General features: G+C 49.7%; 4 protein-coding genes across 4 annotated transcripts; 1 reads left to right on the top strand and 3 right to left on the bottom strand.

Annotated features, from left to right (window-relative positions):
• Positions 1–4,964: 4,964 nt before the first annotated feature.
• On the bottom strand, positions 4,965–6,536 carry FMAN_03116 (uncharacterized protein; the record flags this gene model as incomplete). The annotated part of the gene is made up of 2 exons (XM_041831892.1): positions 4,965–6,305; positions 6,357–6,536. 2 exons carry the CDS (start codon positions 6,534–6,536, stop codon positions 4,965–4,967), a joined length of 1,521 nt encoding a protein of 506 aa, XP_041682410.1.
• A 287-nt stretch (positions 6,537–6,823) lies between these two features.
• On the top strand, positions 6,824–8,482 carry FMAN_03117 (uncharacterized protein; the record flags this gene model as incomplete). The annotated part of the gene is made up of 1 exon (XM_041831893.1): positions 6,824–8,482. The coding sequence occupies one exon, from the start codon at positions 6,824–6,826 to the stop codon at positions 8,480–8,482; it is 1,659 nt and encodes a 552-aa protein (XP_041682411.1).
• A 225-nt stretch (positions 8,483–8,707) lies between these two features.
• Positions 8,708–10,119, bottom strand: FMAN_03118 (uncharacterized protein; the record flags this gene model as incomplete). Its single annotated transcript, XM_041831894.1, has 4 exons — positions 8,708–9,112; positions 9,167–9,828; positions 9,889–10,004; positions 10,052–10,119. 4 exons carry the CDS (start codon positions 10,117–10,119, stop codon positions 8,708–8,710), a joined length of 1,251 nt encoding a protein of 416 aa, XP_041682412.1.
• A 608-nt stretch (positions 10,120–10,727) lies between these two features.
• FMAN_03119 (uncharacterized protein) lies at positions 10,728–12,229 on the bottom strand (the record flags this gene model as incomplete). Its single annotated transcript, XM_041831895.1, has 5 exons — positions 10,728–10,852; positions 10,912–11,870; positions 11,926–11,935; positions 11,985–12,057; positions 12,158–12,229. The coding sequence occupies 5 exons, from the start codon at positions 12,227–12,229 to the stop codon at positions 10,728–10,730; spliced, it is 1,239 nt and encodes a 412-aa protein (XP_041682413.1).
• Positions 12,230–12,591: the final 362 nt, after the last annotated feature.

Consider the following 12,591-nt stretch of genomic DNA (forward strand, 5'->3'; position numbering starts at 1 on the left):
CTCGAAGAAAAGCAACTCTGATATATATTGTCCATCACAGGTGCGCGAACCACTCGGCCAATCGATTAGTGCATGCCTCCCGGTCACGCCCGGATAGTGTACCATGAAATATCGAGCCCTGTCATCGGTGTTTCGGAGGGGGTTTGAAAATCAGCCTCCTCTGAATATTTATTCAACCATGCGGCCACGGTTCGCCCATAGGATCTCAGGCACTTATACAGAGTAAGATCTACTAAGAAGCCACCGCTGACTAAGTCCTATTTACAGTTCTAACATCCAACTTCATCGCGGAATGACTGGATGGCAGCTCTACAGAGTACGATCTGAGGTCTCTCTTAAGCGTACTCCTTCGTAAGCTTGTGGCTCAGATGAAAGCCTGTCCATGTCTGCGACCACCAGAGCCTATGCTTCATAAGTCTTCCAGCTCAAACAATTCACGAGGCTTCGCTGAGCCAGAAACCAAGGCTGAAGGACGAAAGGTGATACTCACCAGACTCATCAGCACATGACTCATTCACGGCGTAGATCCTATACCGTGAGGCTTGGTGAGAAGCTAAATCTATCATTCAGCTCCGTTGAGTCCAATATTGGATGTCACTGATCCAGACAGATTGGGCGAGTTTACCCCTTTTCCCAGTGATGGAAAACAAGGGGTGAACCAACCCCAGAGCTAAACCAATGTTCTCGGAGCTCGTTGGGTGCCAACGATGATATTGAATACCTATCATCTATCATCAAAATTCTCGCATCAAGGAAATCGGCACAAGCATCATGCTGGCATCCAGGTCTTGACAGAGAGGACCAACTTTTGATGCATGGCCAATAGACCCTCAAGCGAGGGTCTTCCAGGCGGCCGCCAGGTGCCTATTCGGCCCTCACAAAAGTTCTCAGGAAAGGCGAAGTTGGGAGTAAAAATATTGCCTCCTTTAGGTAGACACGGGGATGAGTCGACTGGCCGGGGCGCAGGCAGAAGTGCTGTCGCGTGCTATCACGATCCTCAGGCTCGAATGGTTGAAGTAGAAGCAAAAGCAATTGAGATTTGTCTTGTCCTTTTGAGGGGAGAAAAGTGAGAACGGGGCGGTTTTTAAATTCAGGCCTCCCACGGAGCAACGCATCTATAGGTGTGGTCTCGGTGGTTGTGTGTTGACGATTTGACGCGAATGCGTGGAATATATGCATTGGGCCGTATAATAATGTTGAGACAACGCCACTTTGGACAACTGGCATCGTCAACAATTCGCCATCAACAACTCATCATCACAAATCATGATGACATACATATCAACCCAACAGGTAGGTACAGGGTATGGTTGACATTGCTGATTACCGATATGGTTGTTGAATTGAGGTGAGGTATACCGGGGCGTCGGGTCCTCCTCCGTCATCCATCCATGGATATCTAGCCGGTACCTAGTGTCTCCCCACGTTCCGGAGACTACCTAGCTACCCTAGCTGTGGAAGGATTCACATCCCAGATAACGTGGCTCTCGCGCGAAAGGCACGCGGGCACAGCCACGAGCTTCCAGATGAAAAGTCCTATTCTAGAAAGCTTATCTGTCCTCCTACGAAGCAGCGACCCCATGTCCCGATGGCCCAATGACTGTCGATCATACCATTCTGCAGTTGGCACAGTAATCTCACAACTTCACAAGGCTGTTGGAGTCATCCCCCGCATGCGAGGCACCCAATCAGTCACCAATACGCGCCAGCGCCATCAATCTCCCCAATCAGTAAGTAAGACCTACTGTAGATAGCTTGCAAGGCAACCCTTGTGCAGGCTTGTGGAATGTAGGCAGCAGAGCCCCAATTCGCTATTATATACAGCCCTTTCCGTCACCATGAGGAAACGAAAGGTCATATGTTGGTGATGACCTTTTCAGCTACACAATCAAGGGCGCCAAATATGCATTCGTTGGTTGTGGTTTGTTGCAGGTGTTCTAAAGTTCCAGCTGCCTTCACTGCAATAGGAAGTCAGGGCGCTGTTTGGTATTAATGATAGACAGGTTTCAGAAGGATCGTCATTGGCTGTGCTAGACGCAGGTCCCGAGACAGACGCCTTACTTGGTGCCTTGACGCCGGTTCGCAGTCTGGTATGTTGAGGCTCAACTGAAGAGTTCGTGTCTATCGTAGCACACATGCTCCTTGGTGACATAGTGTGCACGATGCACACGACAAAGGACTAAGTTGATGGCCCTGAAATACGACATGCACCAGGCGACACTGTTACAAAGAATGTTTCCAGCTGACATTATAAGCCCAGAGAGAGCGTGTTTGCGCGCCCGTCACATCGGTGAAACCGAACGAGGCAACATGGCTCAAGGAGCTGAAAGACGAAGTGCAGGCATGATCAAGCCTTCGGTCGGATGCTTTAGTCATGCTGCCGTTCAGGATCTGGTGACGATCAAGAACTTCAACACCATCATGCAGTACTTGGCTGCGAAATCCGAGAGTGTGAATTGTTGGCATTGGACTGCAGTACCAAGTCACACACGTCATGTACTTGAGAAAATTTTATTCTTGCACGACATGTTTATGTGAGCACCAGTGCTGTTCGTTGTCTTGTGACAACCTTGGATGAGATACTCTGTGCTTCCGCCCTAAGGTTACACAAATGACGGGCCATGTAAACCTCAGCCCATAATGCTGGGGAACTGCATATCGGGCCTCAACTGCAAGTGATGAGGTCTATCACAACAGCCTGCTGCAGTTCCATATATCTTCAGCCTCTCGGCGACATTCCTTGCACAGTCCCATACATTGTACTACCAGCTTATGGACACCATTATGATTCACGCTCTCTCTTAAGATGTCACGACTCCCGCTTCTCTCTTCTCTCCTCCTGAATAAGTCTGATTCCTGATCGCTCCCGAGATACGGGAAGTGTGTAACGTTTTTACACGGTTTTCCTTACTCGCCCTGTGAGGGTGAAGTCGTGAGATCCTGCATTTTCATCTCGCAACCCAACACATGTTTGTCTTGGTGCTTCTCTATTCACTTCCCGATTCAGATACCTCTTCGTGCACTTTTCTTACCCCGTGCATTATTGCTCAGCCTTCCGTTCCCGTCCTGTCGGTTCCCTGCCGTCTGTTAATCACATCTAATAGCACTTTCAAACACCATCTCTACACATTTCTAATAAGGCGACTGCTTGGGCTGCTTTTTGAGCCTGCATCTGAAACGGGCGTTTAATCGACGTAAAAAAAAATATGCGATATATCTTGTTTTCTCTGTGAGCGTTCACATTTCTCTCTCGCCGAACACTAGCCGAGTGGTCGAGTTACGCAAAATTTGCTTTTTGACAGCTGCAGTTCCACCGCCTTGTGTAAAGAGTCCCTCAATCACGAGACAATTGGATAATCTGGAACCGCCTGGACGGCAACAGGCATTAGTTTGCCCATCATGTTGTCGTTGCCATTGGTCTACTTGAAGCCGCTTACACGCTCATAGATGGCTACCAGAGCGGTCTGCAAACAAACTACCTCAATATCACAACTTCTGAGACTCTAGAGCTTTCTCGATCCCTGCATAAGAGACCCAACACCAACCCAACGCTTGAAAATCGTTGTATCTTGAGGCAATTATGCAGCGAGCCTGCCTACATTTTGCCTGCCGGGAATCGAACCAGGGTTGGGAAGCCTTACAAGGCAAATGCATCGTGGGGGCTCTTTGCGCCTATCATGGAGACTTCGAAATTACATTGAGGAATGAGTAAACAGCGCAACGAGAATACCCATTGCTGTTGGTACCTTGAGTTAGGCCGACGATGAAAGTGTTGGTAGAGTTCAGTTTGCATTTTTTATCCATGTCAATGTTGGTTCTGCAGTCATCAACCGATGTGAAAGTGTAAATGCTGCGACGGTGACGAGGATGGCATGAGCGGGCGTTCTCAGGCGTATTGACTTCAAGGCAAACAGACGCAGTTTCGGCCTGGGATCCAATGGCTGCAAAATGTCAGAGTCACAGCGCGCAATGCCAATTGCGACTAAGCGACTGTGTGATAATGGTACGTGAGCCAACTCTATCAATGTGCAACGCTTGAGTAACACATCGATGTTGCGTTGCGTGGTCGCATGAAACTACTTGCGCGCCATTGAATCCTACGCCATGGGCACAATCCTGCACATGGGAAGTGAAGCTAGTCAAGGCTGACATGCCTAGAGACTTGAGGCCTAAAAACAACTCTTACACCGATATTACAAGGTCAGCCCGAATGATCAATGATGCTGGAAGGGCTGCTAAATATGCATTCAGCGAAAAATCACTTTTGAGATAGCATCACGCAGACATGACATGCTCAAGACTTTGATACCCGATACTAGCCATGTCGACGTCAGAGACTCTTAGAAACACGCAATATGTTTGACTTGGCGTCAGGTAATTGGATCATCATGAAAGATGGTTGTGCTATGGCTTATCTCATTGATCCTCCCAAGGCAGGGCAATGACAAAATGTGATCGACCACACGTTGTCCATCACAGCAACCTTGGACCAGCAGTGACAGTAGTCGTCTTTGAGTTTAGATCGAAGCCCTTTGGGCATGAGACACAGCACTCTATCATTAGAACTTGAGCCTACCTGTATGCCTGATTACCCAGGTTGAATGAGGGTCTGGTATTCTCGATATTGAGCCTGATGAAGAAAAATTGGTAAATGAACACACCGTAGACTTGGGTTGTATTCATACATGGACACAGGAACTTGTCGTAAACACCGATCAGATCATTTGACTTGAAAAGGGGTTGTCCCTCGGGTTTTAAGCACATTGTTGGATATTGCGCATGCGAAGTTTGCCATTTGCGCTTAGGGCAAAGGAAGTCGTGAATTCTTCATCTACAATTCGTAAAACGTACAGTACTGAACCCCCTGCACGCCCAGGAGGAACATTCGATGTGATCGTACACCTCTAGTTGTCTTCTATCCAGGTCTACCAGATATACACCCCACAGCCAGTCCCCCTTTTCCATCAACGAAATGCCTCGTACTTTTCAGCTGTCTTTCTCTTCTCCTCAACCCGCGCAATTGTCTCAGGATCATATACATCTTCAAGAGCTTTTCCACCCTTGAAGATATCCTTCTCATGTCGAGTGGCTTCATCCTTGGTCATTAACACGAGGTCGTGAAGCTTCACTGTAGAACACTTCTGGATGTTCTTGCCCTCGCCCAAGGTCGTGATACTGCAGCCGCTGGGCTTCTGCCACCGGATAAGGACCAGCTTCGTGGGGATGCCAGTAATGGCACTTCGGCCCTGATAGAGCTCCTCAGAAAGGAAAGCAACGTCACCGACAGTGATGGGGACCTTGAGGCCTATTTGATCGCCCTCATTACCTAATCGTGCCAGCTTCTCCTCATAGCTCTGCAATGTTGCCAGCATGCCCTCGTACATCTTTTCACGGCCCTTGGCAGGTACATAGTCTAAAGGATAGCCTGCAATGCTCAAAATGACATGGTTTGCCACTGTAAGACCAAAGATGGCGGGCATTGTGCCGAGGACGGGAAGAATTCGGACACGGAAGTTGGGCATGGCAGCGAGATCGCCAACGGAGCCTTTCTGGAACTCCTCTTCAGGTAGCGGGAGTAGCTCAGCTTTACCAGCACCTGATGTCTCCGTAGAGTAGACAACGGGGATGCCGCTTGTGATACCCTTCAACTTCAGCTTCCTTCGTGTCGCCCTTGAGAGCCCGTCATCCTTGCTAGCCCCAATGTCTCCCACAATGATTCTTGTAGGGTCGCTTTTGCACCCTGCGCCCATGGCACTAATGACTGGCAGGTTGTTCTTGTAGCAATATTCGAGAAGTGAGACCTTGGTCTCGATGTTGTCGATGGCATCGATAACGAAGTCAGGAGCACGCCCATCTTCGCTCCAGGGTCGAAGTAAGCGCTCTGCAACACCCTCATTAAACTGTTCCTGTTGCAGATCAAATTTCATCCACGGTGCAATGGCAATCAAGCGTCGCTCCAAGCATTGAACTTTGGGAATACCAACATCTGCCAGTGTAGCGACCGCATGTCTGTTCAAGGAGCTCAAAGTCACTTGATCGAAATCTATCAGCCTGATTTTCGAAACACCAGAACGCGCAAGGGCTGCTGTGCAGTGAGAACCAACGCCTCCGCAGCCAACCACAATAACGAACGAGTTCCGTAGTTTATCAAGGCCTTCATCTGTCAAGAAGACCCTGTTCCTCGCCAATTGCTCCAGAATTAGCTCTTCATCAAAATCACCAGCTTGTGCCCTACGGGCTAGAGCCTGATTCCTTGCATCCTCCTTATCAACTGGTGGCGCTGATGAGCCACCAAAGTTATTTAACTATAATCGGTCAGTAAAGGCAGTTTAACGAAGTAAGCTCGAGGTCAGTACAGGTTGAATGTCAGGGTCATCAGCAGGGATTGAGCTCTTGAGTTCATGTACTCTCTCTTCTCGTTCCAACGCTTGATAGCCGAGTAACAATGAAGCCGTAGTAGCTGCTGAGAAGACAGCAGCCGCAAAAAGCTGAAATCTTGGGTTTGAGAACGTGTCCGAGGATAAGAAGGAAGACATTTTAAACACAGTAACGTGATAAAAAGAACGGCTGCTTCTCTCACACCAACAAGTACATTTTAGTCTTCACGATGTGCTCAATCAGATTTTCAAGGTCTTGGCAGAGAATGACGTCTTAGTCAGCAATTTGGAGCTCCAATTGGCTCAATTTTCCAATCACCTACACCAAAATCCTCGTCATGCAAAGACTCGAGATACCATCATTTGACGACGATCTGTAACTATAGCGATTTGGCGACGATTGTATCGAATTGGCGAAATACGCGATCCATAAATACGCAGGCGCCATGCGTCACCGGCTTGTTGGCCGTCATGTCCCGGTTTCAACACCTAGAACACCAACACTTCGTACCCGATTACCATGTCTTCGAACATTTACACATTGCACCCAACTCACCACCAACTCAAGGCCGAACCTCCCCTTCCTTGCGATCCCAGTAACCACCAATGGCGTTAGGACCTTTACCACCGAGAGAAGACAATGGCTGAAGCACGAAGCTAAGCTGGCGGTACGATACACTGCTTCATTTTGGGGTCTCCTAGCCTGTTTCGGCGTGATTCTGTTCTTTGTCAATGAGGAGAGGTTGGAGCAGGAATATCCGACACCACACGAATGGGGTTGGATGACAAGGAAATTCCTAAGGGACTCAAATGACAGCAAGGCGCCGAAGAATGGCGAGACCAATTGGCCTTGGTCGTTCGAGCTGGCTCGAGGATTGGTGTTGAGGTTGGAGGATGCCAAAGTTGACGGCCAGGGTGTAACAAAACTTACAGACAGGGTCGATCCTGAAGCGGAGATCCCTGGGGAATTCAACCCCTGTGATATCTCCGGCAAGAGCGAGGAGTGGCGGAGAGGTTACTTCGAGGCTATTATGCTGGCTGCAAAAGGCGCGGAGCACGTCGATGGATGGGTCCGCGACCTTTCTCGCAACATCATCTCACCACCAGAATTTGTTATTGGACCTTCCAACCCTAGACCTACGCCAATCCCTCCAGGACAACCTCATGCGCCTCGTGAAGAGGACTGTGAAATTGCTTATCCCAGTGCTGATAATTTCTACATGAAGATCCTCGGCACCAAGGGGTTTACTTCTCGACAGAAGCTCGAGGCAACACTCGAATACGCTAGTTATCTGGAGTTCAAGAAGCAGTCCGAAGGCGCTGAGGCACTATACCACCTGGCTCTCGCAGAGGCTACCCAAGGAGTCGACATGTCGCAACCCCTTTACAACCCCAAGACATTCGTGCTCAATGAGAGGGCCGGCTTGCCCTCCCAAAATGTTCTCGATGCCGTCACTGCTATGGCAAACTTCAAAGCACGTAGCGGAAAAGTCGACGCAGTTCTCCCTATTTACCTCTCCCTTCTCAAGGCTCGCCGCTACTTACCTAATGACCCTCCTCCCACTACCCAATTAAAGCCAAAGTCTCACTCCGTGTTCGACAAAGTCGTCAAAACTTTCTCCCAGGCCGATTACCCAACTCCACCACCGGATGGTACCCAGCCTCCCTGGCGCAGCCCTCACGAGCGCTGCCAGGAAGCTTCGCTCAGTCTTTGGATCGGCGAGATCCTCTTCTCCACATCATCTAAGGACGACGGTCTCTCGTGGACGCGTGACAGTGTCGACGTTTCAGAGGAGCAGCTACGGAACATGGATCTTCTAACTGCTGATAAGGCCGCGAAAACTACCTGCCGCGAATGTTTGAGCGCAGGCCTCGCCAACTGGGGTAAGATGGTCAACAAGCTTGCCAAGGAAGAAGAACTCCAGCAAGAAAAGGCTTCTACAAAGTCGGGCGTATTCTCCTTCTGGAGCGCCAACCCACCAAGTTCTAAAGACCGCTGGACCGCAGAGGAAGCTGTGGTCCGGGAGCGTGTGAGGAGGACAAGAGAACTGATTGAGGACCTGACACCAGCCGGGCCCAATATAGCCTCACTGTTCAAAGCGTAAAATAATATAAAACAAAATTTGTATAACGTGGGTAATACCAGGAGCTGTAAAGGATTTTGCCACATCTTTTGAGCACTCCTCGAGACTTGAGATTGGTTCTAGTCTATTTCTAATGAACAAGATATCCCCTTTTCATCATAAACTCCGTTCCTGGTACTTGTCTGCACTCTCCCCGCACATGCACGACCCGACGAGGTCCATTCTTCACGCAACTCCGTCATTATTTCAGTCCTCGTCATCAGAATCGTCGTCGGGTGCCTCGCCAGTCTCCGTAAACTTCTTCCATCGTCTCATCTGCTTGATTTCTTCCTTCATCTTCTCAGGATCAATGCTGGTGACCTCTGGTTTGACCTCCTCTGGCATTTCACTCCATTTCTCATCCGTGATGTCGGTTGGGCGACGCTCTGCAACAGCCATGTCAGGATTGACAAAATTAGGAGTAAGAGCCACTTCTTGCAGGTAAGCGAGGGCTGGTTCGAGAGCCTTGATGAGGATGGTTTCGATGAACTGGTCTTCTCCGCTAGAGAAGCAGGGGCAGCCAAGGGGCTCGATTAGGAGCGACGGGTTTCCTCCGGGCATAGCTAGGGGAGTGTCGAGGGGTTCCTCTGAAATGAGATAGCCACGAGTGCGCTGTGATAGTCAGTGATTTGCGGAACTATAGCCAATACCGGGTGTGGGTTGTACCTTTGCTAGGAACTCTTTGAATTCAGCATTGACGAGCAAATCTGTTGGGAAAACAGTACCCATGAGGAGCATGCCGCCTAGTCGCTCACCCCATTGCGCCCAGTGCTTCTCGTTCTCAAAGAACTGCAAGACAACCTCACAGCTTTGCCCAATAGCAACGATGTCGACCTTGGCATTCTTGTTGACTTCAAGAACCTTGTTGAGCACAGTCGTCATATGCGCCAAAGGTGTCTCGCTTCCAGGGATCTCATTGAGTTTCTTGATGAAACGACGTCCAGAGTGCACCAAACTGGGAAGTGGAATATCAGCTGATGCTTCTATGGTGATAGCACGCTGTTCTTCAGGCCACCAGAACCGCTGGCCCATGTTGGCCAGGACAATGCAAGGAGGTTCCGGATCATTGGGGCTGGCAGCCTGGGTAGCAAGTGACTGAACAACAGAGATCATGGTTCCTTTCGCAAGGCCACCAGGCCCATTGGAGACGCGGCCAGCAATCCATCCCAGATCTTTAGTTGGTTCGCCAAGGATGACGACGATGCGGGTAGTTTTGGCAATGTTGGGGGTGAGGAAGACGGGGGATTGCCGTTTGTTTTCGGGCAAAAGGTGGTATTTCTTGAGGCCTTCTTTCTCGAGGCGATCATGGACGATATCTTCCAGAGCCACTATAGTACTGCTATTAGTAAAGCTACCTTAACGCGGGGCCACCAAGACCAGGCACGTACTGTTGAAGTGGAAGCGCTGGCGCTCATTGACGCGAGAGTTCTTGCTGCTGAAGAACTTGTAGTAACACTCCGGATCCTCAATAGATCGGACCTCATCATCATCATTCACAAAATAACTGCTTCATGTCAGCGATGCATCTTGAAGTAGTCATAGATAGCGAACCCAAGGCCGGCGAGATCTCTCGGAAAGGAGACATCCTTGGGGAGGCCCGACCAACTTCTGAAAAACATAGTGTCGGGTTGGAATGTTCTTCTAAAAAGTGCGAAGTTCTATTATTGTCAAGCTGATGCTTTTCCAATATCTTGGGCAGATAGAAAGAATTTGGGAGGAGGGAAGTTGCATTTAGTAAGTGCTTGCGATTAAATACTCGAAGAAGTGTGAAGAGGGGGTTATGGCAGCTGCACGCAGCCGGCGGAGATGCTGCTCTAATACTGTGATATCCTGCATGAAAGAACTGTAGAGGGTTTGAGCAAACAAATGATCAATATAGGAATTTCTTCGTTCTCGCAGCTTCTTTGTGTTTGTTCAACACTGTGTCTGCCTCGTATGAGAGCAGCAACTCTCCCATCACCAGCTCGGGCATGTAGGAACTACTTGCTACCACTGACCTGGAAGCTTTTGCGAGACTCAAAAACCCCTACAGTACTAGTCATACTCCATATTCAACCGCGTTTCTATCATAGCAAAGATTGAGGTGGGATATCTGTACGACCGTATCCTAAACATTCAAAACATGTGCCTCACCAAACGCCCTAATTAATGCATTTGCCATGCCCAAACGCCATGCCAAAAGAGCATTTTCAAGCAATACAAATTCGAAAACAAACCCTCAAGCCAATCACTGATTGGGGCCAGGGTTGTAACGGCTACGAAAAGCCTGGCTGATGCTGAAGCGGCTTCCTGCGCCCCTGTTCATATGACTGGCCAATGCCTCCTCTAATGCAGACTGTGTAACTGAGGCGTCTAAGACTGTGTGGTGAGCAAACTACACCAAGCGGGCTGAGACTAACAAGGCAACTTACCATCAAGATCACTATAACTACTACCCATACTAGGCGTTCCGTCGCTACCTTCGCGGGAGTAGCCCTTGCTCTGATTGCCCGGGCTACGTCCCGCGAGTTCCGCAGTTCGGCGTGGTGAGAGAGGTCCGGGCGTTCGCTGCTCCGTCGTTTTATCTGATTTATCCGGTTTTTGTACCATGGCCGCAGAGCTGGCTGACGAATCTGATGTGTGAGATTGATGAATGGCGGACTTTCCGTGAGGCCTGTGATGCCTTTTGCCAGAGCTGCGCCCATCTCCCCTTAGCGTTGAGCCGAGGTCCTGTGCCGAAGTCTTGTTGGAAGGAGATGTATATGGTTGAAACGCAGGCTCTGATTCGTCATCCTCGTCATCCTCGTACTGTCCTCCATCGGGCTGCTGAAACCGAGGAGGCCGACGAATGATGCGAGATTGAGCGGGGCTAGACTCGTCCTCTGACGATGTTGGTGAACTGTCCTCGGCCGGGCCTGGTGACGGGCTTCGTTCATCTGGCGCTGGCTCCGGCTGGGCTTCTCGATCGGGTGATCTGTGGGGGACTGATGACATTGGTAAGGATGAAAGACGACGTCGCTCGCCGGTCCGCGAAGCAAACCCTGTTCCAGGTCGAGGGGAAGCTGAGCCTCCGGTCATATCTCTCAGGACTGTAGTATTCGTCGATGGATTCCGCGATACAACCGGTCGTATTGATGCGTTGAGAGGAGTACCGGTACCACTTCCTGCCTCGACGCGCGGCATAGGTGAGTCTTTTCGGATGGATAAGGCTGAATGTGTTCGTTGATGACCGGGTCCGGCGGAGTCGGCGCCTGGAACGGGCGATTGCACTGAGCCACGGACGGCGGCGGTAGCTTTTCGAACTTGAGCGCGGACCTGGGAAGCATGTCGTTCGGTAAGGTACGCTACTTGTTGAAGGAGGAAATCGACGGGAACTTCGAAGCGATCGGCGCTGCACCTCAGATGAGTATTGTCTGTATGATAATTGTGATAAGATCGACACCTACACTTCGTCCCCTTGTTTAGGTCAGCACCAATAAATATACACGGATTGGTGAATACCTACAGTCTATCTGCTTCTTTGCAGCCCCTGAGAGAATCTTCCATAATGCTTCATCTTTGACGGAGTCCCAGTTTACCTGTCATGCTTATGGTTAGCTCTGCCATGATTGCTCAGATGCGCGCAAGGGCATAGGCATGATGGCTTATGATTGACTGGTTGGATCAAGAGCTTCATACCGGTGGCGGATCGACGAAATCACCACGGGGCATAGGTACCCGGACGAAAATCGTATATGTTGGCTCGGCCATGGTGCCGCGCTGGCTATTCAAGAGGATGAGTAGATGAAGAAGGTTGAAAGAAGTAGGCAACAAGCCAAAGCTCTAAGTTCATTGAGAGCTGCAGGGATTCCGCGATCGGCTTATCGATAAGTTAGCTGCCGTTTTAGCGTGGTTCAGTGGAGAGTGTGAAACAGCCGAGTATGGCAGATTTGATTCACGAATCCACTTGAAACTCAAGCTTGGAATTGAAGGCCAGTTATACACTGCAGTAAACGCAATATTACACATGACCTGACGTTTTTCGTGCAAGAATTTTCTTGATGCACATCCTGCTCATGTTTCCGAATCATGCTTGATTCAATTCAGAGACATTGTATTGTATTTTATTCTTT

This window comes from Fusarium mangiferae, assembly GCF_900044065.1.
Source record: "Fusarium mangiferae strain MRC7560 genome assembly, contig: FMAN_scaffold006, whole genome shotgun sequence".
NCBI lineage: Eukaryota > Fungi > Ascomycota > Sordariomycetes > Hypocreales > Nectriaceae > Fusarium > Fusarium mangiferae.